We start from the raw sequence: 27,977 nt of genomic DNA, 5'->3' as shown, positions 1-27,977 counted from the left end.
CTGATGATGCTTCTGAATGGTGGCAGTGGCAGTTCTTTCTGAGAGTGACAGCCAAACCCAGTTTCCTGGCAGGATCAGGTACACTGTGTCAGTCCCAGCCATCTAACTGCCTTAGAGTTCTCAGCTCGCTTTTAATTGCCTAGTTAATAATTCTTTCCATTAAATTCTGTTTGAATAACTGATGTGGGACACCCTAATATAGTGGCATTCTACCAAAATGTTTAAGGAACTATCAGCACCAGTCTTTCTTAAACCCTTTGGGAAAACAGAAGAAGGAACTTTTCCCAACTCATGCTACATGGCCAGAATTACCACATACATCACTAGAAGACTAATGTCCCTTAAGATAATAGATGCAAAAATCCTAAAAACATCAAAAATAATTAGTGCACTGCATCCAGCAGCATATTAAACTGGTTATGCACCATGACCAAGTGAGATCTAGCTCAGTAATTAATGCAAATGTGGATCAGCATATGAAGATCAACCAGTATGATCCGCCACATTAACAGAATGAAGAATAAAACACAATTGCCCCGATGCAGAAAAAGTATTTGACAGAACCTAACATCCTTTCATAATTAAGAAAAAGAAAAAACACTCAACAAACTAGTAATAGAGGGGAACTTCCCACAACATAATGAAGGGAATCTATGAAAAACCTCCAACTAATATACTCAGTGGTGAAAAGCTGAAAGCTTTTTCCCTGAAATCATGAACAACATAAGTATGCCTGCTTTTGACACTGTTCTTCAACACTGTAAATTCTAGCCAGAAAATCAGCCAAAAACTAAAAGACATCTAAACTGGAAAGGAAGAAACATATCTCTGGAGATGACATGATCTAATATACAGAAAACCCTAACGAACCCCCCAAAAAAGAACTCTTGGCACTAATAAATTAAGCAAAGTTGTGGGATACATAATCAACACACAAAAATTAGTTGCATTTCTATACACTGGCAGTGAACAATCTGAACATAAAATTAAACGGAAAGACATCTTTCTACCCATGGTCATGGGTAGAAAGGCTTAAATGTTGCTAAGATGGCAGTTCTACCCAAGGTGACCTACAGGTTCAGTGCAATCCCTGTCAAAATACCAGCTGCCTTTTGTCCCCCACAGAAGTGGAAAAGATGATTTTAAATTTCTTATGAAATTGTAGGAGTCACTGAATAGTCAACTTTAAAGAAAAAAGTTGAAGGATCTACACTTGTTTCATTTCAGAACTTACTGTTGTAAACCTAGCTATCAAAACCATGTGGTATTGGCCTAAAGACAGACATAGAGACCAACGGGAAAGAATTAAAGTCCAGAAATAGGTACCAGCACAAAAACAGATACACAGATCAATGGAATAGAATAGAGAACCCTGAAATGGATCCACAAATGTACGGCCAACAAATCTTTGGCAAAGCAGAAAAGAGTATCCAGTGGAAAAGACAGTCTCTTTGGCAAATGGTCCCGGGAGAACTGGACAGCAACATGCAGAAGAATGAAACTGGATCACTTTCTGACACCTACACAAAAATAAATTCAAAATGGATGAAAGACCTAAATGTGAGACAGGAAACCATCAAAATCCTAAAGGAGAAAACTGGTAAAAACCTTTTTGACCTCGGCTACAGCAACTTCTTACTTCACACGTCTCCAGAGACAAGGGAGTCAAAAACAAAAATGAACTGCTGGGACCTCATCAAGATAAAAAGCTTCTGCACAGCAAAGGAAATAATCACCAAACTAAAAGGCAGCCGACAGGATGGAGGAAGATATTTGCAAATGACATATTGTATAAAGGGTCAGTATCCAAAATCTATAAACAATTTTTCAAACTTAACACCCGAAAAACAAATAATCCAATGAAGAAATGGGCAGAAGACATGAATAGATACTTTTCCAAAGAAGACAGCAAGATGGCCAGCACACCTGAAAAGATGCTCAACACTGCTAATCATCAGGGAAATACAAATCAAAACCACACTGAGATACCACTTCACACCAGTCAGAATGGCTAACATTAACAACTCAGGCAATAACAGATGTTGGCGAGGATGTGGAGAAACGGAAACCCTTTTGCACTGCTGGTGGGAATGCAAACTGGTGCAGCCACTCTGGAAAACAGTATAGAGGTTCCTCAAAAAAATTAAAAATAAAACTATCCTATGACCTAGCAATTGCACTACTAGGATTTCATCCAAATGATACAGGAGCGCTGATTCGAAGGAGCACAAGAAACCCAATGTTTATAGCAGCACTATTGACAATAACCAAAGTATGGAAAGGTCCAAATGTCTACTGACGGATGGGTAAAGAAATGGTGATATAAATCTATAATGGAATATTATTCGGCAATCAAAAAGAATGCAGTCTTGCTATTTGCAACAACATGGATGGAAGCAGAGGGTATTATGCTAAGTGAAATTTGTCAGAGAAAGACAAATATCACACGAGTTCACTCATGTGGAATTTAAGATACAAAAGAGATGAACATGAAGGGAAGCAAATATATATATATATTTGTTTATATATATATATATAAACAGAGAGGGAGACAAACCATAAGAGACTCTTAAATACAGAGAACAAACTGAGGGTTGCTGGTGGGGTGTTGGATGGGAGGATGGGCTAAATGGGCAAGAGGCATTAAGGAAGACACTTGTTGGGATGACCACTGGGTGTTATATGTAAGTGATGAATCACTAAATTCTATTCCTGAAATCATTATTATACCATATATTAACTGACTTGGATTTAAATAAAAAAAAAAAAAACCCAAACCCAACAAAATGCAACCAGTTTTCTTGAAAAAATAAACAGTTCAGAAATAGACCCCCACATTATCCATCAAATTCTTGACGTGTGCTAACACCTTTCTTTTTTTTAATGTTTTATTTATGTTTGAGAGAGAGATCGAGACAGTATGAGGAGGGGAGGGTCAGAAAGAGAGGGAGACACAGAATCCGAAGACAGGCTCCAGGCTCTAGGCTCTAGGCTCTGAGCTAGCTGACAGCACAGAGCCTGATGCGGGGCTCGAACCCACTAGCCGTGTGATCATGACCTGACCCGAAGTCAGACGCCTAACCAACTGAGCCACCCAGGTGCCCCATGTGTGCTAACAAACACCTTTCAGTGGGAAAAGAATTTCTTCAACAAGTGGTGCTTAGATCACTGAATATTCACATGAAAAAGAACGACATTGAAATGTCTCACATCACATATAAAAATTAACCCAAGATGGGTCAGAGACAACTGTCAAAGGGAAAACTTTAAAACTCTTAGAAAATATGGATAATTTTTCATAACCTTATATTTGGTAATGGATTCTTAGGACACCAAACATAAAGGGAACAAAAGAAAACACGGATAGGTTGGTCTAAATCAAAATGAAAACTTTTCAAAGGACACCGTCAGGAAAGGGAGGACAGCCCAAAGGATGGGAGAAAATATTTGCCAGTCACACCTGCTAAGCACCTATTATCCAGAATATGTAAAGAACTCTTACAACTCAGAAGAACATCCCAGTTCAGAAATGGGAAATGGACTTGAACACACATTTCTCCAGAGAATATATACAAATGGCAAACACCACATGGGAAATGACGACAAAATACAAAACAAGTGCTAGACAAAGATACGGAGAAATTCGCGCCTTCTACGTTACTGATGGAAACGTAAAATGTGTAGCTGCTGTGAAAAAGACAGTGGTGGTTCCTTAATAGTTAAACATTGAGTTGCCATATAAATGAGCAATTCCAATTCCAGGTATATTCCAAAGAATTGAAAGCATGTTTATATAAAACGTGGATAAGATTGTTCATAGCGGCATTATTCATAATAACCTAAAAGTGGAAACCCAAATGTCCATTTACGTTGACTGATAAGTGAATAAAGGCAATGTGGTATATGCATATGATGGAGTGTTAGTGAGCCTTTAAAAAAGAATAAAATTTGACACCTGCTTCAACATGGATGAACCTTGGAAACATGCTGTATGAAAAGAACTAGACATAGAAGGTCACATACTGTATGATCCTATTTATATTAAATGTCCAAAGTGGGCAAAGCTATGTATAGAGAACACAGATTTCAGTTGGCAGATAATGGGGAAGGAGAATTGGTAGTGACTGCTAAAGGAGATGGGGTTTCTTTTTTGGGATGATGGAAATGTTCTAGCAATAGTGCTACTAGCTGTACAACTTTGTGAATAAGTTAAAAACTACTGCATTATACACTTTGGAATGGTTAAAATGGTGAATTTTATCTCAATTTTGACATTTGTTATCCTGGGTAAAGAAACTACAACTTTGATACGCAGTGGTAAAAATGCCAAGGGGGCATTTTTTAAATATTGTGGCAAAACTGTAGTACATAAAATTTACCACTCTAGGGATGCCTGAGTGGCTTAGTCAGTTAAGCGTCCGACTTTGAATCAGGTCATTATCTCATGGTTTGTGGGTTCGAGCCCCACATCAGGCTCTGTGCTGACAGCTCAGAGGCTGGAGCCTGCTTCAGATTCTGTATCTCCCTCTCTCTCTGCCCCTCCCCTGCTCATGCTGTCTCTCTCAGAAATAAAACATTAAAAACAAATTGTTTTAAAATTAAAAAAAATTTACCATCTAGCCATTTTAAATAGTTCAGTGGCATTGAGTACATTTACACTTAGACGCAACATCTACCTACAGAACTTTTCTCATCCTGCAAAACTGAAACTCTTCCTGTTAACCAAGCAGTTCCCACTTGCCCTTTCCTCTAGTTCTGGCAACCACCATTGCACTTTCTGTCTGAATTTGACTAGATACTTCACCGAAGTGGAATCACACTGTAATAGTCCTTTTGTGCCTGACGTACTTCACTTAGCAGGTCTGGAGCATTCATCTATGTTGTGGCATGTGTCAGAATTTCCTTCCTTTCTCAGGCTGAGTATTTCATGTATGTGTCCTGCAGTCCCTTCATCCTTTCGCCCAACATTGGTCACGCCAGTTGTGAAAAATGCTAATAAAAAAGGTGTACAAATACATTTGTGTCCATTTTTTTTTTTAAAGTAAAAAAAGTTATGGTTTGTTTTTGAAGGGAGTCTGTTACAAATCACTTTTTTGAAAATAAACCTGATTTTTAAAATCTCTTTTGCATTAGCTTAAGGATTAACAATTTAGTTGACTGTCACCCAAAAGAGAAACTGAAGACTGACGGTACTCTCTGCTTTAAAGAAACACCAAAGACATAAAAGTATTCATTGCAAATTTATTATGCATTAGGAAGCTTAACTTAAAAACCAACAGCATAGTAAAAAGATATGTTATCTCTGTTCGTAGCAGAACAGGTTTCAAAATATATTTTCTTTTAAATGTATTCAGTCAGTACACAATCCTTATAAAAATTGTATATATATTTTTCTGTCAACACCTTCATTACATTTATAAATACAAGATTTACACAGCACCCCATCAAAAAAAATTAAAATTCCTTACAAATATCTACATATATTTCATACCTATAAAACTTTCAGAGGAGTGCTCTGTTAAAGGTGGGTGGGCCCTAGTTAAAGGTCCATCTACTGGTGCAGCAAAATACATATAAATCTGTAAATTTTTCTGTCCATAAAACATCTCGAAAAATTAGCAAGACACTTATTTCTGAAACTGAGCTTCCTAAACCATCATGTTTTAGAAAGGAATTTGATGTCCCATTAGATTCAAAAGTCAGATAAACAGATGGAAATAAAGATTGACTGGGAAAAAATGCACACTACAGAGCAGTTAAGGCAGGAGTGTGATGAATGAGAAAAACTGAGCAGACAGAAGATGCAGCAAAGAGCAGATGGTAATAATACGTTCTATGGTCTGAACTTGGATATAATCTCTACTGGTATCCAGTCACTAGTTCTCATCCTCACTTAGTAATATTTATATTGTCGAAAACTTTCTCAGACGCTTCCTTCAATTTGTGTTGCCACCAGAATACTTGATGTGTATTTTTCTTCTGTAGAATCACCTTGGATTTGACCAAAACACAAGCAATCTGAGTTGCTAGTTCTTCATAATTTAAGTTCTTAAGAAAATTTTCCTTTATCTAGTAAACGTTAATCGCTGATCAATATTAATCGTGTCCAGAGGTTTATATGCTGAATTTCATTCTAGCCAAGAATAAGTAGTAGAAGGAAAAGGAGAGTAAGACTTGGGTTGTTGTTTGACCTTTGAACAAAGGCAAGAGATCCCTGAAACTGAGTGACTCTTGGAGCGGCCACTCATGAACACCTGTGGGCTAAGAGGGCAAGGATCAGAGAAACAGGAAGGAAGAAAATAAGAAGGGACTTTCACCTCAACTCTTGTCCACACCACCCTGTACCTTCCACGGAAAGGGAGATGGGAAGACTGCTATACTTGTTCCAGGATTATTCAAGGAAAGCCACCCTTCCTACTAGAGATGGGAAATCTTTCTATTTGACTTTCAAAGTGTGGACTCCCGATGACTTTGAGAGACTGTTTGCAGGAAAGTACTTCAAATTTTGTTCTGATACACAAACAAAAAGAAGAAAAGGACCAAGAGGTGGAAGGGGTCACTTCTCAAACCTGGCCCTGAAGGATGCCGCCAGCATCTCCCCTCCAGCACCAGGAAGTCCCCTTGTGGTATGGCTCCCCCATGGCTCTCAGAGATGGCATCTGCAGAGTCCTCCATTTCTGCCAAGTTTACAGCTCAGTGCACTGGCTCCCAGACTCCTCGAAAGAGAGCTCCCAGATGCTGCTGTCTTGCAGCAGTGGCTCAATGTCCTCGTCACTGCCCCGCTCTGGCGTGTTGGTCAGGCTGCCACTGATGCTGTTGCTGTGTTTTGGAATTCCACTGCCTTTACTATATTCAGGGATGAATAAGGCAACCAGGAATGACATAAGAACTATACATGCCCCAAATAAAAACGGTGGGCCTGGGATGACAGCTCCCTGATGGGCAAGGCAGACAAATGGAGACAAAGAATGAGGTTAGTCTTCAATCCACAATTAGTCCTAGGTGACTCCCCAAAACCATCAAAAAGTAAATCATTTTCTCATAAGCAAATGTTGCATTAAATAGGCAAAATCTAATAGAGCCTGGTGTCTGGAATATGAAAGAGGGTAAACAATCACTGCTCTTTGCACCGCTTCTCAACAGCTTACATGACAGTTGTGGATCTCCAGTCCTACCCTATGACTTCAGGCCAGCACTCTGTTCATAAACATGAAGAACAGAACTTAATACTGAACACTGCTTAGAAGGAAGGACTCAAGAAATATCAAATAGAAAAAGCACTCTACTCAATTTCTAGCAGGGATTTAGATCATTTGATGTTTTGTTTAGCCTGGTTGGGCTTCAGCGAAGGATGGCATTCTGACCAGAGTGCTTTAGTAGGTAAAAATGGACTCTGAATAAGATTAAGACAAAGCTTTTGCAGAATATACTAAATCACTAAATTAAGCTAATCACTAAATCACATTCCCTCTCCAATCCCAGGAACGCACTGAACACAGCACTTAACTATTACCAAATACAATAGTAATATTATGTAAACAAGAACGTTCTCCAAATTTAAGTTCGTAATTTGCAAGAATCAGACACAGTTATAAAACAGACACAGGTGTTATAAAACTAGACATATCGCCAATTTACCTGCAGGGCCGCATTATCAGAATTCAGTTCCGGTTCCAACTCAGTCAGTTCCACGTGGAACATGTAGAATATGAAGCCATACAGTGCTGGCCCCAGGCCGTTACACAGTCCTCTTATTCCAGTTATGATCCCCTGGGCAACTCCTGCATCAGAACAAAGAGAAGGGAGCTGGTCTTTTCAGAAAAGCATCTCAAGATTAGGCACTTCTATCTAGAGAGCTGATAAGGGACTTAGCCTATTGTAGTTTCATTTGGTGCACAAATGTTTTCTTGGTTTTACTGTGTCCTTCTAATATGGTCTTACACTCTGCCCTAAGACCTATAAGGAGATGAAATGACCAGCTAGATCCTTCTTATAAATGGGGTATACTAAAATGAAAAAAATTTAATATTCCCCATTTACAGGGAGTATTTCCACTTTCTCAGGTATGGAATGAAATTTTCCTTCTCTACTCATCTAATTGTGCTTTTACAATAAAAATCTGCCCTTTGTCTGCCAGAGCCCTGGTGTGAGTCCGCGGCAGCCCCGATGCTGTGTACTCCCATAGTCCTTGAGGTAACCTGTACTGAAAAATCCCAGAAGTACCAACTCCTAGCCTTCTCTGGCTTCTAATGTGGCAGATAAAATATTAGCTTGAAGCATATGAAGTGGATGTTTCCGTAAGTTAAAACTGTTCAAAAATTAGGTTCAGCTTAATACACTGTGTTCCAATAATGTATGCTGACACTTAGAAACATCTGTATTAATACGTATGAGCATAATAGGAAACAAGGAGAGTTCACATCATGATAGACCAGATGGTGCCTGTCAGACGTCACGGCAGTGCCCATCCTTATAGGTGGCTCACATCTTCAGAAACAATTCCTCCCAAGGACACATGGGACAAGTGAGCTCCTATAGTCAACGTGACACACAGAATTTGTGGTGTTCAAGTGACACTTTAAATTTGTTTTTTAAATGTTTATTTTTGAGAGAGAGAGAGTGCGAGCAGGGGAGGGGCAGAGAGAGGGAGACACAGAATCCAAAGCAGGCTTCAGGCTCTGAGCTGTCAGCACAAAGTCTGACGTGGGGCTCCAACTCACGAACCGTAAGATCATGACCTGAGCCAAAGTCTGATGCTTAACCTACTAAGCCACCCAGGCATCCCTCAAGCGATACTTTAAAACTGGTAAATAAGGGGCGCCTGGGCGGCTCAGTCTTTTCACCTCTCAAAGAATCATTTCCTAAATTAAGCCAATGGCCTTTGATTCCAAACTAAAGAAGTTTAAGTGATTACAATGATTAAATTGTAACTAGTTCATCATTCATTATTTGACATACATCTGTTAAAAGGATTATATAGTCTAGTTAATTCTTACAGTAAAACACAAAAAAGGAGTCAAAACTGAAAAGAGAAAATGGACAGTTTTATTTCTAATTGCTTAGTCCAGACTGCAAGACTATAAGATCAAAGCAGGAAGGAAAATAGAATGGTACGGTTGCTGAGAAGGGACCACTACATCGCTGTCACCTGCTCCATAAGCCCCGCCCCAGGTAGATCTTCGCTGAAAGAGGAAACAGCGAGAGGACAGTGACCTCACCTTGCTGATCTGACTCCGCGTTCCGAGAGACCAGGGCACTGACTGCAGGAAATGTGATGCTGGACATGGCGGCCACCGTCCCTGCTGCCCACATCATCCTGCAGTGACAAGACAGGCAGCAGTCAGGCGCAGGCCGGCCCCGAGGAGCTTGCTGTTCAGAGTACAATCTGGCAAGATCTCAAAGTGCTTTCTGTTTTCTCCTGTTGTATTTATTGTTCCCTCTTTAAAAAAATGTTTATGTTACCTCTTTGGAAATCTGTACTTCCTCTTTGTTTTCCCAGTACCAACTTTAGATGTAAGCTCAGTGAAGTTTCAAGGATTTCTTGCTTCTATAAACACATCTTCCTCACTGATTTTCTACTTTTCTCTCTGTACTTCTCACCTTCACGCTGCCCTCGAGCTGCTCAGTTTGCCACCCCGCAAGGAAGTGTCACGTGCCACCAGTGAAAACAACAGAGACCTGATGTTCAGGATTACCACGAAACGAACGTAATAAGTCCGTGTCAGTATTTAGTAGGAATGTGAACAACACGCGGCCCTAACGGCTGAAAACCTGCCTGGCCAGACTTTCTTGGGGCTGAACATGCACGTCCTTAGTGAAAAGAAAAAACCCTGCAGGTCAACAAAATCCTCTAAATACAACACAAGTCTCACGGAATCAGCTACTGAACCAAAGTTCACAGGACTGAAATCTTGAAGAACAAGAAGAATCAACCACTGACCACATTTCTAGTCCCTCTAAGTAACGTCATCCATTTACATGCGAAAAATGAGGATCAATTCTAGTATTTAAAATGGAGCTAGAAACTCGGGTATTTGGTGACCAGGCACATATTTCTTCTCGTTCCTCAGGGCTTATTTTGACCTTCCTTCTTGTCTGTGGGACTCTAATATGCTAGCAGTAATAACTGCCCTAGGGCACACATGATTTTGGAGGAGATCTTAGTGTTCATCTAACTCAGATGCTTTCTTATAAAGGTTATGTCACTACCCAAAGTCACTCAGCTAATTATGGCAGTGAACCCTGTCCTAACCATTTTTCCTTGTGTTCTTGTGTCACTCCGATTGTATGTCGTCACTAAAAATTGACAAGTATGTACAAAAAGCAGACCTAATTGGAGGGGTTGGAAGAGGAGACACACACATTGGTTTAAACTAAAACTTCACTGCTGAGGTAAAGGTATTCTGAACAAATAATCTTAAATTATCCAGATCCATCATACCCTAAATTAGGTCTAAACACAGTTTTTGAAATGCTGAACATACCAAACCTGCAAGTAACCTTGCTTCCTTCCCCGTACACTCACCAACTCAAGTTCCTGTCAAGGGTGCTTCTGTCAGTTTATGAGAATCCAAAGGAGAGACTTACCAGGCCTGAGATCCAAAACCGTACCAGGTTAACTGGAATATCTGGAAGCCTAAGCCAAGGAGGACAGTATTCTTATTCCCCAGCGATCTCATCAAGATGGTAAGAAAGACGGTCTAGAACAGCAAAGGAGAAGCCCGGTGACCGTACAGATTTGATGCCGGCTCTGTGAGGGAAGCCCATTAATGATGACCGGGGACCTCCACAGGCACACAGCCTGGCCTGAGACGTGGGGCTCAGGGCCTTCGGCCTCCTCCCCCTAAAGCCTGTTCATCTAATTCGTTGCTAGCACTTTCCAAAAGGTTATCATAGCTGTTTAGTTGTCATGATGGAGAAGGGCATGGCTCAGACACTTTGGAGAAATGCCAATCGCTTAACCACCAGTGAACAGCAACCCCCTGCTGAACATTTACAGAATATGTGGGATCTTGCTGGAGGTTAACAGTGTCACAAAATTGGATTGATATAAATTGATTTTAACAAATCTATACTCTTCTAAAAAAAAAAAAAAAAAACCCAAAACCCACGAAACTAGCTCAGATAGTCTGTAAAGAAACAGAATGAAAGGGGAGTCTGGGTAATCAACTAACCAGTTACTATAAAAACAAACCAAAATCACAAGCAACTTGAAAGCTCAACATAATTTACACTCATTGATACAGTTTAATAAGGAGAAATAAAAGGCTTTTGCCTTGATGCCTTCCTTTGAGCCTTATCAATTCTAATGTGTGGGCAGAACAGTTCCATAGCCGCCTTGTTTTTTTCCTGAGAGAATTCTCACAGAAGAGGGCTCTGCTTGGCTCTATGCTATAAAGCAGCATGAAGCCATTTCAGAGAATTGGCTTCTACACAATTCCATGTGATAGTTGAACTCACTCAGGCACGTCAGTGAGTCAAAGGTCATATGACGTGTCTTTTGTGGTCCTACATTTATAATAGGTCGGTAACGTTTAATGCTCTTTACTCATTACATACATTCTCATGCACCGATTTATCACATCTCTTCAGTCCTGGGGCTAATAGCAGGGTTTGTAACAGTTACTGATTTTCATTTCTGTTTTCCTCTTCTGCTAAATTTTCAACATTAAAATACTGAAACATCCTCCTGGTTAAGTTTATTTTGCAGTATCTGGAGTTAAGACTGTTGGTGGTGGTTGTAAAGCGAATTTTCATTTGCTGAATTGACCCAGTAGAGTAACAAGTATTGAAGAGTTGTCTTAAATTCCTAAGTTATAATATCCCCAACATTCTATTAAAAGTAGAATGGTTCTGTAGACCATATCCATGGCCATTTTACTGGGTCTGATACTGTAACAGATATACAAGATGTTTCCATGGTGGGGGAGGAGGGGGTGATGATTTAGATGTGCAGGGGACGTCCACGAACATTTCTTTACAGTTTCCTGTAAGTCTAGTTATTTCAGAATTAAAATGTAAAAAAAAGAACACTAAAATGTTTTACATTAAAATGTAAAAAAATAAAAATAAAAAAAAAAAGAGAACAGGTAAAATGACACTTACCTGAGCCACAATAGACAGAATTCCTACCATAGCTATGAATGCTGCAATCTTAACAGATCCAAAACCTATGACCTGTGTAAATGAAAGAAAACACTTTTGTAATAGAGATACTTTAAAAATAATCCCCACTAAGAGACAAACATGTCACCAGACACTAGAGAGAATGTGATGAAAATGATGTGACCTCGGCGCTGCCAGCAGAGAATTTGCTCATTAGCAAAGTCTGCGTCTCTCAACTCTGGCTGCGCACTGAAATCATGAGGGCACCAGGGAAGGCAGGGAGCAGTGAAATGCTGTAACCCACTTGAGACCAATTAAATCAGACTCTCTGGGCCGAGCCACAGACATGTTTAAAAAGCTTCCATGGTGATTCCAGGAGCAGCCAAACTGAGCTGGCAAGGATTTCTAAGCCTCTTAACCTCACCTGAAGTTCTGAAAGGCCTAAAACCTTAAGTTTTAAATATCAAGTTTTTAAAAACTTAAATATTTTTGCTCTCTACTGAAATCCTATAAAAACTGGGAAAAGGCCTTAAAAATTATTGTATCCATTCCATTCATTTAATAAATGATGATCTTGCTTTCAGTCACACAACTAGCCAAACAGCTAGGATTTCAGGTTCCCAAATCAGTGCTGCTGACAAACAACAGCCCATCACTTGACAACCAAATGCAATTTTAAAAAACTGGAACCTGAAAATACAGCTTTATTCAGGAATTATTTCTCAGCCTATATTTATAAATATAAACATGTCTATACTTAAAGCAGCTTTATTGAGATAAAGTTTAAATATCCTACAATTCACCCATTAGATGTATACTGTAGTTCAACTCTGCCCTGGCCCGTCCCTCCATCCAGCCAGTGATAATACTTCTGTCTCTGGGTCTGTTTATTCGGAGAATCTCACAGAAATGAAATCAAACAGTCTATGGCTGCAGTTTCTTTCACTTGGCACGATGTTCCACAGTTCATCCCCGATGCAAGAATCAGCAGCACTTCACTGCTTTTTCTTGCCAAATGCTAACATCCCGTTGTACACATGTGCCACATTTGTCGATCTATTTCATCAACTGATCAACATCTGGACTGTTTCTACTTTTTGGCTATTATCAAAGATTTGTGTAAAAGTTTCTATGTAGATGTGTTTTCATTTCTCTTGACTATGTATATAGGTATAGATTGGCTGAGAACCCTATGTTGAACATCTTGAGGAACTGCCTATCCCGTTTCATATTCCCACCCGCCATGTGAGAGTTTCCATTTCTCCACACCATTGTCTTTTTGATTACAGCAAATCTTAGCACGTGTGAAGTGGTATCTCATTGATGGCTAATGTTAAGCATCTTTTCATGTGCTGATTGGCCATTGGTGTATCTTCCTTGGACAAGTATCAATTCAATCTTTTTTTCTATTTTTTCAGTTGGGTGGTCTTTTTATTGTTGAGTTATAAAACTTATCCTGGATATAAGTTCCTTATCAGATATACAAATACCAAATGCATAATTTAATTTAATTACAAAAGCACATACGATTTTCTACATTAAATATGTTATCTCACCGGTCTTCCCTCTAAATCTCCAGCCATCTGCCCATCAAAAATGAACAAAACTGAAATAGAACTGTTTAGAGAAACAGTTTTACTTATATACCACCATATAAAACATCAGTCTCACACTTTCAGGACAGCTGTGAGAATGGCAAGTTTAACAAGTTTCAAATAAAAGTATCTCCTGACATAGAGGAATTTATCTTAGGAGACCTGCTCTGCCGTATGATGTAAGCCACTGGAAGGACTTCCAGTGAAATCAGTAAAAGACCAGGGCAGGATTGCAATGGAAGGCAAGGCGGGTCTCCGTGATGCCAGGAAACTGAAACAACAGTTAGAAAGGGAACTTGGTTTTAAACTGCCTTAAGCTAACTGCCTTTTGTGGGGGGACAAAGGTAAAGTATACATTTTTAAGCAGAAAAAAAAGTTAGGGGGAAGGATTATTTAGATTATTGCTTGCAAACCCCCTTGAAGTCTACAGCAGTGTTGAGCTATGGCCTTCTGAAGATGTCCCAGGTCAGGTCACATCAAATCAACTTGACCTCTCCCTGTGAAATTTAAATGATAAATTCTGTTTATGCTAACTCTCAAGGAAATTTTTCTCACAGTAAAAATTTTATAGTATTTTAAAATATCATTGTACTAAAGGTTCCCCAGACTGCTAATTATACGTCAGCACCTACACTTAAACTATAGCTAGAAGCAAGTCCACACATTTTTCCTCTACACTCTTTCCCTCAAAATACCTTTGGACAAATCCTAATCTTTGATTTCTTCATGTTCTAAAGCTATGAGGCACCCATTACCCACCTGTCTGAGATAGAGAAAAAAACTTGAATATTGTCCAGCTTCAGGAAGGTATGAAAGAAACACAGTGATGCAAATTAATAAGACGGTAGAATCTTTTCCAACTTTCTTCAGTGACTAGGAATAAGCAGAAAGAGAAACACATTAAAAAGTAGGAGACACAATGTCACTGCTATTCTGGGATATTGGCTTCGTTGTTTTCATCTATTACGGTGAATTCTAAAAGTTGAACAGATTAGGAAAACAAACATGAACTCGATGGCTATAAATTTCATAATTTTATGTTTACAGTATTACAGCTTAAAAAACAAAACCAAAAACAAACACTTGCTCAGCTTTGTTAACCATACTAGTTCAAACCCTATGAACAGATCCTGAAAAAACACTGCTCCAGAACCTTCTAAGAAAATCTCATCTCTCTCCTTCATTCATAATAAGACCTCTTTACATCTATAAACACTTCAGGGTTTTTATTATATATAAATTTACTATATTCTTTAAAATGTTAATATTCAATTGGCCTGTAAAACTGGAAGCCAAATAAGTATGCTCCGGCCATGGGATGACAACAAGATTCTCTGACCAGTAACAGCTTTTTCAGTCTTCTTACTTTCTGAATCTTCCTTTTTACACAGAATTGTTGAGAAGACCAAAAGGTATGCTATCTAAGGACTGGAAAATGCTCCTGTCCACAGAGACCTTGCTGCACACCAGACACTGGACTAGTTAACTTACATATTCACCAAAACCCTCACACTAGCCCGGAAAGAGTACACGGCAGTACTTGTGCTTCAGAGATGAGTTTCTGTGTATAACCTGATCACTACATGACAAGGAAGTAGGAGGCCGGCCTGGCTCCCAGATCCACACCTGGGTTCCTTCTCTAACCACCTCTTTCTCCATGTCTGATGGCAAGGCACACACAAAATGACCAGGGGCTAGGTCACAGGGGCTTTTTAGAAAAGAATTTCTCATGAGTATTTTTCTCATACACATTTTTCCTCAAAAGTATACTTGGGTAATGTAAAATCAGCAATCAAATCTCTGGGTATTTTTTTTTCTGCACATATTTTCTTCAAGAACAATGTCCTGTCAGACAAGGTGGGAGAAGAGGAGGGGTAAAATTCTATGTCTCCGTATTTTCTCTAGTTGTTAATGGGATCCTTCCAAAAAAAAAATTAAAAATTGCAAAAGCTTTTTTAAAAGTAAAGAACCCATTCAGTCCACAAAATACAAGTCCAGAGCCTCTTGTCAAAGTGGATGTACATTAATTTAGAAAGTAGCTACTGCAGTCAGACCAAATACTTTCATCTTTTCTGAATTTAAGTGAACAAAACCACTTCAAATGGCCACCTTCATTTTGTTTAAAAAAAAAAAAAAAAAAAAATGAAAACCACCATGCAATAAAAAAGTCTTCCCTCCTAAACCCTCATTAGGCATTAACTAAACATTTTTTTCCCTCTCTTCCTTTATGATATCACATGTTTTACTTAAACATAGAACTCTATATAATCCTTGGTGCATAGACAACTTCAGTCCTTACTTGCAATTATTTTTTTTCTTTCTATTTTTCCTGGAGAAAGAAATGGGATCAGCCAATTGTTGGGATGCACGAGGGTGCAAAAATATTCAATATTTTCATATTTTTATTACCGCAAAAGGATCTGCTTGTTTCCAAGAAATCTTAGCTCCCCAGGAAAGCGGCCTCATTTTCTCTGACAAAGATTCTGGAACAGCCAATAAGATGAAGCAGATGTCCAGAACAGCCACCACTGTGGCCACCAGCACAACGAGGCTGTCTCCGTAACTGGCTGAAAGGTATGCTCCAATGGCCGGGCTGCTCACCAGACTGGCTGCAAAGGTGGCTGACACCTGTGGAAAAGCACACTCTCATCCAGGGTCCCGTCCACTACAAACACATGCAGAAGACACACTCTCACTTAAGTCCCATCTGCCGCAGGTGCACACCTACATTCTGGTTCTCACCTGGAGTCCCATAGGGACGTACCATGGCTGTCCTTCCCTGGCTTTAAACAAAAAAAAAGTAATGTGTTGCACATTCATTTAACAATGAAAGAGAAAGTCGTTTCGTTTTAAGTACTTGTTCACGAACTATGAACTGGAGATATCCTAGAAAGAAAGCTACAAGAGTGAAAAATAATATTAGAAATAAAAAAGGAAAAGCCTTCCCTGTAAATAAAACTCACACACTTTAGGGTGCATCTGGGTGGCTCAGACTCTTGATTTTGGCTCAGGTTGTGATCTCACCGTTCGTGAGGCTGGACTCTGACAGGTCAGAGCCTGCTTAGGATTCTCTCCCTCTCTCTCTGCCCCTCTCTTGCTCACGCATGCTTATTTTCACTCTCTCTCAAAATAAATAAAAACTAAAAATTAAAAGAAACCCACTGACCTACACTTTAGTCTTCTTTAATTGGGCAATAGGGATTTGGGGAGAAAGGCATGACAAAAATTTGGGTTGACTGCAAAACTTACAAATTACTCTGGGACTGATGCAGTTTGACCATTTTATTATTTGGAGACTATTTCATTAGCACGGAGGAGGAAAAAAAAAAAAAACCCTGATATTCTTAGAGAAAAAGCTTTTCAACTAGAGATTCCTCGGCTGTTGATTTGTCACTCCCAACCTGCATCCAGTACCAGAGACCACACAACCAACCGATCACACTTGCAACCTGAATCCATGTGGGGTCTCTTTGACACAGGTCCCTTTATTTTGGAATGTAATCTGCACGTTCCGAAGCTTAAATGGGCAGTCTCCAAATTATAACCAGAATGAGTGCTCAAAATATAGATTGTTTATATCTAAATTTCTACTGGATTTTGACAGAAACCAGTGAAATCATTATTATTAAAATTATGACTCCTGGTTAGCCAATGACATTGGCTTCACCCAACACCCTTCCAAATGAATGTAAAATTACAGTATCTGACAATATTATACTAAAAACCCTATAAAAGCAACGCCAATAAAAACTTTCTGGGGGAAAAAAGGAGTCATAAAGAATTCCAAATTGGGGAACAGGAATTTTTTGGTTCAGTGTTTATTAATTACCTGCTATGTATCAGATGAATAAGAAGACAGCTCCTGCCCCTTCAGGTTTTTCCACATTATTTGAGAAGATCAAGGCAATCATGTAACTACATTATAAATTACAATGACATGAAAATAGCTACAGTAGGGGCGCCTTGGTGGCTTAGTCGGTTGAGCGTCCAACTTTCGCTCAGGTCATGATCTTGCGGTTCGTGGGTTCGAGCCCCGCATCGGGCTCTGTGCTGACTGCCAGCTCAGAGCCTGGAGCCTGTTTCGGTCTGTGACTCCCTCTCTCTCTGACCCTCCCCTGCTCACGCTGTCTCTCTCTCTCTCTCTCTCTCCTAGAAATAAATAAAAATGTTAAAAAAAAAAAAAAGAAAATAGCTACAGCAGCACTGCTCTGTGGTTCTCAGAGGCTAACAACCTCCTATCTGCACAAAATAGGTCAGTAAAGTCATTTATTCGTAAGTTTTTCATTATCTTAATCGTCTACCACATCAATGTATGTAAACCAAGAAGATACTCTGCTACTCAATGTACAAATAAATAAAGAGCAATACAAAGGTTAAATAGCTCTTATGTTCAATATGATGAGCAAGAACCAGAAGCTATTTTCCAATCTCTAAAACTAATCTTTCCCACTAAAATACACAGTCAGACTTGCAGCTGCTAAATTTCAACTAAAGCTGCTTTTCATAATTCCACAGCATTCCAAGTCTAAAAAATCTGAAGATAACGAGTTTAAAGATGAAAACAAGAATTTATTTGTCAAAATGACAGTTTTCAGTCTACCATCATAACTGTCTTCTAGCCAAATGGACATTTTCTTTCTTTCTTAAAGTTCATTTTGAGAGAGAGAGTGAGCAGAGTAGGGACAGAGAGAGAGGGAGACAGAATCCCAAGCAAGCTGTCAGTGCACAAGCGGTTGTCAGTGCATACCCGACATGGGCCATGAACTCACGAACTATGAGATCATTCCTGACCGAAATTAAGAGTTGGACACTGAATCAACTGAGCCACCCAGGCATCCCAAATGGACATTTTCTAAAATAAGTTACTGTTCAGTAACTCAAGATTTGGTCATTATAAAAAAAGGACTTAAATTATTATTCTAGAACAATGATTTAAATGATGACATTCCACTAAGCTCCCCTCAAAATACTTTGGAAAGGATTCAGTAGCTACTTTGGATGTAATGGAATTAACACTCATTAATAAATGGTGCATTCCAAACCTTGGTAAACTTTTTTTTTCCCCCAGAGAGAGTGCACACGAGCAGGCAAGGGGCAGAGAGAGTCTCCGTGCCCAGCACAGAGCCCAAAACAAGGCTCGATCTCACAAGTGCTCTATTTTATGGCAAACTGCCATAGAGAAAACCTGAAATTAGCAAAGGCAAAAATATTTTTTTGTTTACTTATTTATTTTGAGAGAGAAAGAGAGAATGCATGCAGAAGAGGAACAGAGAGAGAGAGGGAAAGAGAGAACCCCAAGCAGGCTCCACACTCTTAGCACAGAGCCAGACATGGGGTTGATCCCAAAAACGGGAAGATCAAGACCTGTGCTGAAATCCAGATCGTACAGTCAATCAACTGAGCTACCAGAGTGCCCTAACAAAGGCAGAAATCTTAATGAGAATCTTTCTTTAAGCTTTCAAAACAGAGTTTAAGAAACAAGCTTAGGACTTAATGAGTCTAAGTATCTGAAGAACTGAAAGCCTCATAGCAGACTCAGTGACACAGCAGGGCGGAAACAGGTTCTGTTCTCAGAAACACAAGGGCAGGCCCGCCTGTCCTTCTAACACAGCCCAATACAGTTAGGGCCCTCAGTGCCCAGGATTCCCTCCTCCCATCAATTCCTCTACTGTTCTCCACCTACAATTCTTCCTCCCTTAGTGGTACACTGAAACTGGTATAGCACCTGAGAGGTTTAGTTTCCTCAAATATACCAAAAGTAAAATGTAACTACTTACATGTATATAAATAGTAAGAGTAAGAACTTAGTGTGAAAATCTCTAGTAACAGTGAATATTCTGGGAGCCAATTTAGTCATGAGGAATACGGAAATAAAAGTAAAAAGCTAGTCACCAAGTTTCAAGTATCAGAGGAAGCAGAGAGCAGCTGCAGCTCCCTAATTGCTCTATCCAGTCTGTTCCTCTCCAACAGTTGATGCTCAATAGATACCTGTTGGATGCCTCAGTGTCTGGGATCTATGACCCCATAAATTTCTATGTAAAATGTTGTATCTTTCTTCTACGTCATAGCAGCCTTACTGCTTGGTTTGTATATTTATCTAAACCCCGGTCTCTCACACTCCATATGACTGGTAAATAAATCTAAAGGGTGACTTCACAATAGTCTCAGAAAGTGTTAACTCACTTAATACTATTCATTGCTGCAGCCTTGAAAGAAGGGAGGAATTTCATGAAGGGAGGAAGATGTACATACTTCATACATTAACAGATATGAAAATGCTCCCTAGAGCCTCAGCTAGCCTTGACTGACAATCTTGTAATATAGTCCTCCAATATCTGTGAGATATGCAGCCTACAAGCTGTCTGTCATCTTAACATGTGACAAGTTAGGGTGCACATAAAGGTTATTGTTCACTGGCTGGTGTCCTGAGTCCTGTGACCAAGTCCAGGCCCCTTTCATGCTGAACAGTGCACACTGAGGGGAGAATGTACCACCCCAACTACACCACTTTGCATGTGGACTGTTTTGAATCAAAGGTAATTAAGACCCAGCAGATTCAGGGAAAGCTTTTTTGCCTTTCTTTCAATGCCTGAAAGAATTCAGACAGGGGCCTATATCAGGAAGAGAGCTATGCCAGCAATAACTTTTTATATCAGAAAGACTTATCTGCATGGCATATCACACATTTATTTACCAAACATTTGCTCTTCCCATTTTCCTGTGAACTTCCTCCCCTTCAAAGCCCAAGACCCCCCACCCCCTTTTCCTTAGCTCAGGATGGCAATATAAGCCTCAACTGCCTCCAAGTCTTTCAGTCTTTGTGGAGCTCTGTACAAAATTAAGTGTTTTCCTCCGGTTAATCTGTGTCAATCTAATCATTAGGCCAAAGAACCTAGAAGAAGGGAAAATCTTCCCCCTCCAACAACACGCACATACTTGAGCAAATTCAGGCATTGGGCACATGCTGCCCACGTGTGCTGATATGACATCTTTTCCCCTGAACCACATGAGCAGTTACGACTCTCTGAGCTAAAGGGCTTTAGCCTCCATCTTCTACAAGTCTTTCTTAATCACAATGCCATCATTACACTTTGGAAAATTAGAAATTATTACCTAACACTTATCCAAGAAGAAATCTCCTGTAACTTTCATTTAGCATTCCATACTTACACAGTACCATATCCCAAGTAAGTGCCTGAGGCACACAAGCAGCAATACAGTAACAGTGGGTTAACAAGGCGGAGGCACAGCACCTCCCTAATGTGAATTAGGTGCACAGGGACTTATGATCTTAGCGCTGGTTTACTGTTTATGGTTCCTCAAGACATATGCTAACAAGAAACAAATCAACTTTTTAAAATATTTTACAGTAGGGGCGCTGGGTGGCTTAGTCGGTTGAGCGTCCAACTTTCGCTTAGGTCATGATCTCGCGGTTCTTGGGTTCAAGCCCCGCATCGGGCTCTGTGCTGACTGCCAGCTCAGAGCCTGGAGCCTATTTTGGAGTCTGTATCTCCCTCTCTCTCTGACCCTCCCCTGCTCACGCTGTCTCTCTCTCTCTCTCCTAGAAATGAATAAAAACATTTTTAAAAAATTATAAAAAAATATTTCACAGTCAACAACTCACATTCCTGCCAAACTTCCAATGCTAAAACCAGAGGATACATTATTAGTAATTTCCATCTTGCTACTTTAGGCTTCATGTCTTTTTTAATTGCTATAGATTTTATGTAAGTCAGTATTTACAATTTATATTACTACTTAACACTTTAATACTTGAACACAATTTAATTACTTCTCTGGTTAAAATACATAAACTATAATCTTACCCATCCATAAGCAGTACTTCGCTCGTGTTCCTGAGTGACATCAGCTACATAGGCAAATATCACAGAGAATGTGACTGAGAAGACTCCAGACACAGAAATCATCGCAAAATACCACCTATAAAAAGATTATTTTAATAAGCTCGGTGAGAGGTGGTAGTGGCATACACTTTCATAACCAGAGCCAACAATATCATGTAAAGATTATAAACTAAGAAATAAACTTAAAAACAAATCTATGTGCGTATTTAAAGATATAGCGGACAACTAATAAACTGATGATAATCAAGATGGAGAAGAAGTAGAAACATACCAATTTTGTAATTGTTCAAAGGGTGTCAGTACATGCAGGTGAAAAAAATAAAAGAATAAGGGGATCAAGTAAGATATAATTTTAAAGGTAGCCAACAGAATAGAAATAAAAACTTAAAATTTCTTAGCTTTAGCCAAGAAAAAGTCATATACAGTAAATGACTTTAAGAGAGCTACACAATAGCAGAATTCATAAAAAATATTAATGTATTTAAGACTAAAATTTTCAATCATGTGCACAGATGGTTTTAAATAAATCTCGTTAAGATAACTACCAAACAAAATCTCATAGAACGAAAGTAGGGTTTATCCTAGGGCAAAGGATATTTCAATATTAGAAAATACATTAATATAGTTCATCAGAGTGACATAATATTTTTCAACACAAAAGCTACCTTAACACTTAAATGATGAAACATTATAACATTTCCTTTAAATACATGAAAATGTTAGGTCCACAATCATCACTTTTATTTAACATTCTTCATTAGTCAATATAAGTAGCAAAAGTAACGGCATGAAAACTGGAAGGGAAGAGGCAAAATCATTTAAAGAGCTAAAGAAAAATATTTTAAGGTATTGAGAGGACATTTTAAAAAAGCCCTGATTTACTAGAAAAGCATGACTTGTTCTTGGACATAAAGACTCAGTATCAAAAAGTATTTTATAAATTCATCATCTGGTAGAAAATAAAATGATCCACTATGGGTACAACATATTTACAGCGTTAACAAATAATTAACATAAAATTATGAGAAAATCAAATGACATTTCCCTAGGCCAAAAAAGAAGTATTACTGCATTAAACAACAACAACAAAAACCCTTCCATTCTAAGGTATGTTCTTTACACCTTATGAAGAGCATCTCAGCATTTTGGCCAAATACCATCCTCTGGAACTAAGAAAAACACTAAGGTACAGCTCAGGTGCAAATTGCAATCTATTTTGGTAACTAAAGAGACTTGGTTACATTTTAATATTCTCTATCATGGAAAAATGAGATCAAATTCAAATTATGATAGGCTACTGGTCTAATAACTACAGTGTACTCAAAAGTGACTCTTGTCAATTGATGTAAACTGTGTTCATACAGTGCCCGAGAGCAGTGAGCTGACAAACACACCTGCAGTCAGCAGCCACGGGGGTTGAATACAGGGATTGTCTGCCCCCTCCCAGGACCCGATCCTTTAACTGACCTCATGGCAACAATAGCTTCCCTTGGAGACATCTTTAAATGTCTAAGAGCCCTAACTGGCTTTCAGTATTACCAAAGAGATCAAATAAAAACACAGGTACCAACTGCTCTGAAATGGTTAAATAATGCTCTGCAGATGTATTATTCACATGTGATCCAAAACGGTCAGTCACGACGGTGGAGGGCCAAGCCACTCACCACGGGCTGATCCTCATCAGTGGAATTGGGAAGCAGGTAAAGAAGACGGTCCCCAGGAGAAAGGGTTTCCTCCCCCACACATCAGACAAAGCGCCTATGAGGGGGGCACTCAGAAAAGACAGCAGGCCCTGGAGAGGAAAACAGAAGCAAAGGTCAAATGTACAATGCAATCCCCCAATTACTTGTAATTCTTATTTTTTAAATGCTCCAATTCCTCTTACTGGCCCCCAAACAGAATAATTTGAAGCATTAAATGCAAACTGTCATTTAAAAACATTCTAGGGGTGCCTGGGTGGATCAATCAGTTAAGTGTCTGACTTTGGCTCATGTCATGATCTCACAGTTCATGGGTTCAAGCCCCGCGTCAGGGTCTCTGCTGTCAGCACGAAGTGTGCTTCAGATCCTCTGTCCCCCTCTCTCTGCCCCTCCTTTGCTCGCACTCTCTCAAAACTAAAATAAACATTAAAAAAAAACCATTCTAGGGGCACCTGGGTGGCTTAGTCTGTTAAGCGTCCGACTTTCGCTTAGGTCATGATCTCTTGGTTCGTGGGTTTGAGCCCCGCGTCGGGCTCTGTGCTGACTGCCAGCTCAGAGCCTGGAGCCTGTTTTGGTCTGTGACTCCCTCTGTCTCTGACCCTCCCCTGCTCACGCTGTCTCTCTCTCTCTCTTAAAAAAAAAATATAAAAAAAAAAAAAAAAAAACATTCTAATGTATTTCTAAACATGCTTTAGAAAAGGAAAAAAGGGGGAAAAGTTTGTTTTCCAGAAGAAATTGGAGAAGAGAGGATATGAAATAAGTACACCCATTTTACATATTGTTACACCAAGCATATGGGAAGAGGCCAAAACCTTAATTCATCTTAATAAATATGCATAGCTCTAATAAATCAACTGTTCCAGTGAAGACATTTTCTCACTTGCTACCTGGCCTGTGACTCTGGTCCTCCCGACAATATGTACTCCCCTTGATGAGCTGCAAACCTTGCTCTGATCCCTTCTTTAAAATCCTGGAATGGTCCCCATTGTGCACAGTTTAAAATTTTATTTATGGGTGAAAAGACTATCTGCACTTTGCTTTTATAAAAAAATGGGTGAGGCAAAAACAGATGATACAAGAGTAGGAAAATGTTGGGAAGTAGTGAAACTGGGTCAGTACACGCGTGTTCATTACACTGTCTACTTGTATGTGTCTGAAATTGCTCAGCACAGCAAACAAACAGGACCCTCCAAAATCTGGCCCCTCACACACATCCTGTGCTTTGGCTATACACAATCCTTCCTAGTTTACCCAGCATACGGTCTTCCTTTGTGCCAGTGGGCCTTTATTTTTCCTGCATACACTTGCCACAGTTGGGCTGGGTAAACTGCCAGTTATTCTTTACAACACCTCCTCCTCTATCTCTTAGCTCCTCAAGTGGAATTAATCACACTGGTTTTTGTGGGGTGCAAAACAAACGCCTCCTGCCTGGTACGTTTCTAGCTCTTCCACTGTAATTTGAACACTTGTTATTTATCTGTCTTCTCTGTCAGGATGGTTTCTTCACATCTCTGTACCCTTGGTGCCTAATACAAGGCCTTATAATAAGGGCTTTCAAAGGTTTGGTGCATTTTACTTTAAGAGAAAACCAAAGTCACAGAGCTGGGAAGAAAAAGAACAGAATCCCAATCTATCAGCCCCTAGTAAACCTAGAACCCACTGGCTGGAAGACACATGCACCGAAATAAGGTGGGTCGGTGAGAGGAAGACTCAATGGCAGGCAGGCAGGGTAAGGAGAAAAGCTTTCTAGCTCTTTGAAATAAAATATTAATTCATCCCCGATTAAACCTTATAATCTAATTTCTCAGTCACAGTGGATTTCCATTTAGCTTGTCCTTGTGTCAAGAGAGTAAAGATCAAGAATCAAATGGTGTTCCTTTAACTAAGATCCAAGCAACTGCAGAAAGTAGGGTTTAAAACCAGGAATTGTGGGGGCGCCTGGGTGGCTTAGTCGGTTAAGCGTCCGACTTTCGCTTAGGTCATGATCTCGCGGTTCGTGGGTTCGAGCCCCGCGTCGGGCTCTGTGCTGACTGCCAGCTCAGAGCCTGGAGCCTGTTTCAGTCTGTGACTCCCTCTCTCTCTGACCCTCCCCTGCTCACGCTCTCTCTCTCTCTCTAGAAATAAATTAAAAAAATAAATAAATAAATAAAACCAGGAATTGTGACTATGAGTTGCATGAATTTTAGAAAAGAAAATCTTCAAATTTCTCTACAAATATCAAGTACCTGCATACCTGGGTAATACAAAACTGGTCAACAAGGGGCGCGTTGGGGCTCAGTCAGTTAAGTGTCTGATTCCATCTCGGCTCAGGTCATGATCTCATGACTCACAAGTTCAAGCCCTGCAACCTGCTCTGCGCTGACAGTGTGGAGCCTGCTTGGGATTCTCTCCTTCTCTCTCTGCTCTGTCCACTGGTGCTCGCTTTCTCTCAAAAATAAATAAACATTTAAAAAAAGGGGTGGGGAGGCCTAGTTGGCCCAGTTGGTTGAGCATCCGACTTTGGCTCAGGTCATGATCTTACGGTTTGTGGGTTAGAGCCCCGCACTGAGCTTGTGCTGATAGCTCACTGCCTGGAGCCTGCATGTAAAAAAAATTTAAGAGGTCAAGGCAGTAAAAACCCACCACTATCACAAAAATAGAAACAAAAACTCTTTAAAGAGCTCTGGGAAAGTTTCGGGACAGTTCTGATTCCAGCCTTGCACAATGCTTTAAAATATGGAATGTATGCCATTTTTATTTTTTTTTTTTTTTTTTTTTTTAATGTATGCCATTTTTAAACAAAAGATATGAGAAGGCTAAGTATTAAAGTTATATTTAAAAAATGCATAGTTGGGGGGCGCCTGGGTGGCTTAGTTGGTCAAGCATCCGACTTTCACTTGGGTCATGATCTCACGGTTCGTGGGTTCGAGCCCCGCGTCGGGCTCTGTGCTGACTGCCAGCTCGGAGCCTGGAGCCTGTTTCAGTCTGTGACTCCCTCTCTCTCTGACCCTACCCTGCTCACCCTGTCTCTCTCTCTCTCTCTCCTAAAAATAAATAAAACATTTAAAGAAAATAAAAAATTAAAAAAAATAAAAATAAAAAATGCATAGTTGGGGTGCCTGGATGGCTCAGTCAGTTAAGCTTCCAACTTTGGCTCAGGTCATGATCTCACAGTTTGTGAGTTAAGCCCTGTACTGGGCTCTGTACTGACCGCAGGGAGCCTGCTTTGGATTCTCTGTCTCCCCCTCTCTGTGCCCCTCCACTGCTCATGCTCTCTCTCTCAAAAATAACATACATTTAAAATTTTTTTAAAAAATAAAATAAAATAAAATAAAATAAAATAAAATAAAATAAAATAAAATAAAAAATAAAATAATGCATGGTTTTAACCGAAAAAAGATACTGTCTTCGAGATCATGGATTTAAATGGTAATTTAATCTATCCGTTAAAAATATATAAATCTAATTCTTAGTGACAATAAATACAGAAAATAGCTTATTTTTTATTAAGATGCTAAAATACAGTCTTCTACAGTTGACCCCTGAAGAACACAAGGGTTGGGGCACCAACACCAACCACCCCATGCAGTCAAAACTCCACATCTAACTTCTGACTCCCCCAAAACTGAACTACTAACAACTGTTGGCCAGAACCTTTACTGATAACATAAACAGTCAGTTAACAATATTGTGTATGTTTTATGTGTCATATACTGTATTCTTACAATAAAGTAAGATGCAGAAAAGAAAATGTTAAGGAAACCAGAAGGAAGAGAAAATACATTTATAGTACTGTACTTAATTTATCAAAAACAAGAAAAAAGCCTGTGTACAAATGGAGCCATGCAATTGAAACCTAGGTTGTTCTAAGGTCAACTTGTACTTGTTCTTTGAAAAACTTGAATTTCCTAAAAATCAAAGATATTCTCCTCTCCTGGGTGCTTCTTCACTACCCAGGCTGGCCCAAGATCCTCTTACTGCACACTGTCAGAGCAGCAGATTGAGGACATTTGTGGCCTGATGGATTAGGCAGGTACTTCTTCAGTCCTAATGATGCAGGACACAATTTGCAAATGAGAACAAAATGTTTAAAAATTAACACCAGACGGTTCTGAAAGCCAGACCTCAAAGCCCTCGTCTTTATCAGAAATACAGCTGATTCCAACTCATCTTTGACAAAGCAGGAAAGAATATCCAATGGAAAAAACACAGCCTTTTTAACAGATGGTGTTGGGAGAACTGGACAGCAACATGCAGAAGAATGAAACTAGATCGTTTTCTCACACCATGCACAAAAATAAACTCAAAATGGATAAAGGACCTGAATGTGAGACAGGAAACTATCAAAACCCTAGAGGAGAAAGCAAGAAACAACCTCCTTGACCTCCACCGCAGCAACTTCTTACTTGACACATCCCCAAAAGCAAGAGAATCAAGAGCAAAAATAAACGGTTGGGACCTCATCAAGATTAAAAGCTTCTGCACAGCCAAGGAAACAACCCACAAAACTAATAGGCAACCAACGGAATGGGAAAAGATGGTTGCAAATGACATATCAGATAAAGGGTTGATATCCAGAATCTATAAGGAACTCACCAAACTCCACACCCGAAAAACGAATAATCCAGTAAAGAAATGGGTAGAAGACATGAACAGACACTTCTCCAAAGAGGACATCCAGATGGCCAACAGACACATGGAACGATGCTCAGCATCCCTCCTCATCAGGGAAA

The 27,977-nt window shown here is 39.6% G+C and overlaps 1 protein-coding gene across 1 annotated transcript in view; it reads right to left on the bottom strand.

Moving 5' to 3' along the window:
* Positions 1–6,131: 6,131 nt before the first annotated feature.
* MFSD14B (major facilitator superfamily domain containing 14B) overlaps positions 6,132–27,977 on the bottom strand; it is a 68,974-nt gene continuing 47,128 nt past the window's right edge. The window contains exons 4-12 of the mRNA XM_039216451.1: positions 23,230–23,357; positions 21,527–21,641; positions 16,110–16,328; positions 14,460–14,573; positions 12,106–12,177; positions 10,588–10,700; positions 9,219–9,316; positions 7,639–7,781; positions 6,132–6,935 (exon numbers count right to left, since the gene is read on the bottom strand). Coding sequence (XP_039072382.1) covers positions 6,687–6,935; positions 7,639–7,781; positions 9,219–9,316; positions 10,588–10,700; positions 12,106–12,177; positions 14,460–14,573; positions 16,110–16,328; positions 21,527–21,641; positions 23,230–23,357 — 1,251 coding nt within the window. The 3' untranslated portion in view covers positions 6,132–6,686. The remainder of the gene's footprint in view (positions 6,936–7,638; positions 7,782–9,218; positions 9,317–10,587; positions 10,701–12,105; positions 12,178–14,459; positions 14,574–16,109; positions 16,329–21,526; positions 21,642–23,229; positions 23,358–27,977) is intronic.

This window comes from Hyaena hyaena, unplaced genomic scaffold (genome assembly GCF_003009895.1).
Source record: "Hyaena hyaena isolate Hyena2069 unplaced genomic scaffold, ASM300989v1 scaffold_634, whole genome shotgun sequence".
NCBI classification, from domain to species: domain Eukaryota; kingdom Metazoa; phylum Chordata; class Mammalia; order Carnivora; family Hyaenidae; genus Hyaena; species Hyaena hyaena.
This window is presented reverse-complemented; position numbering and strand designations above follow the sequence as displayed.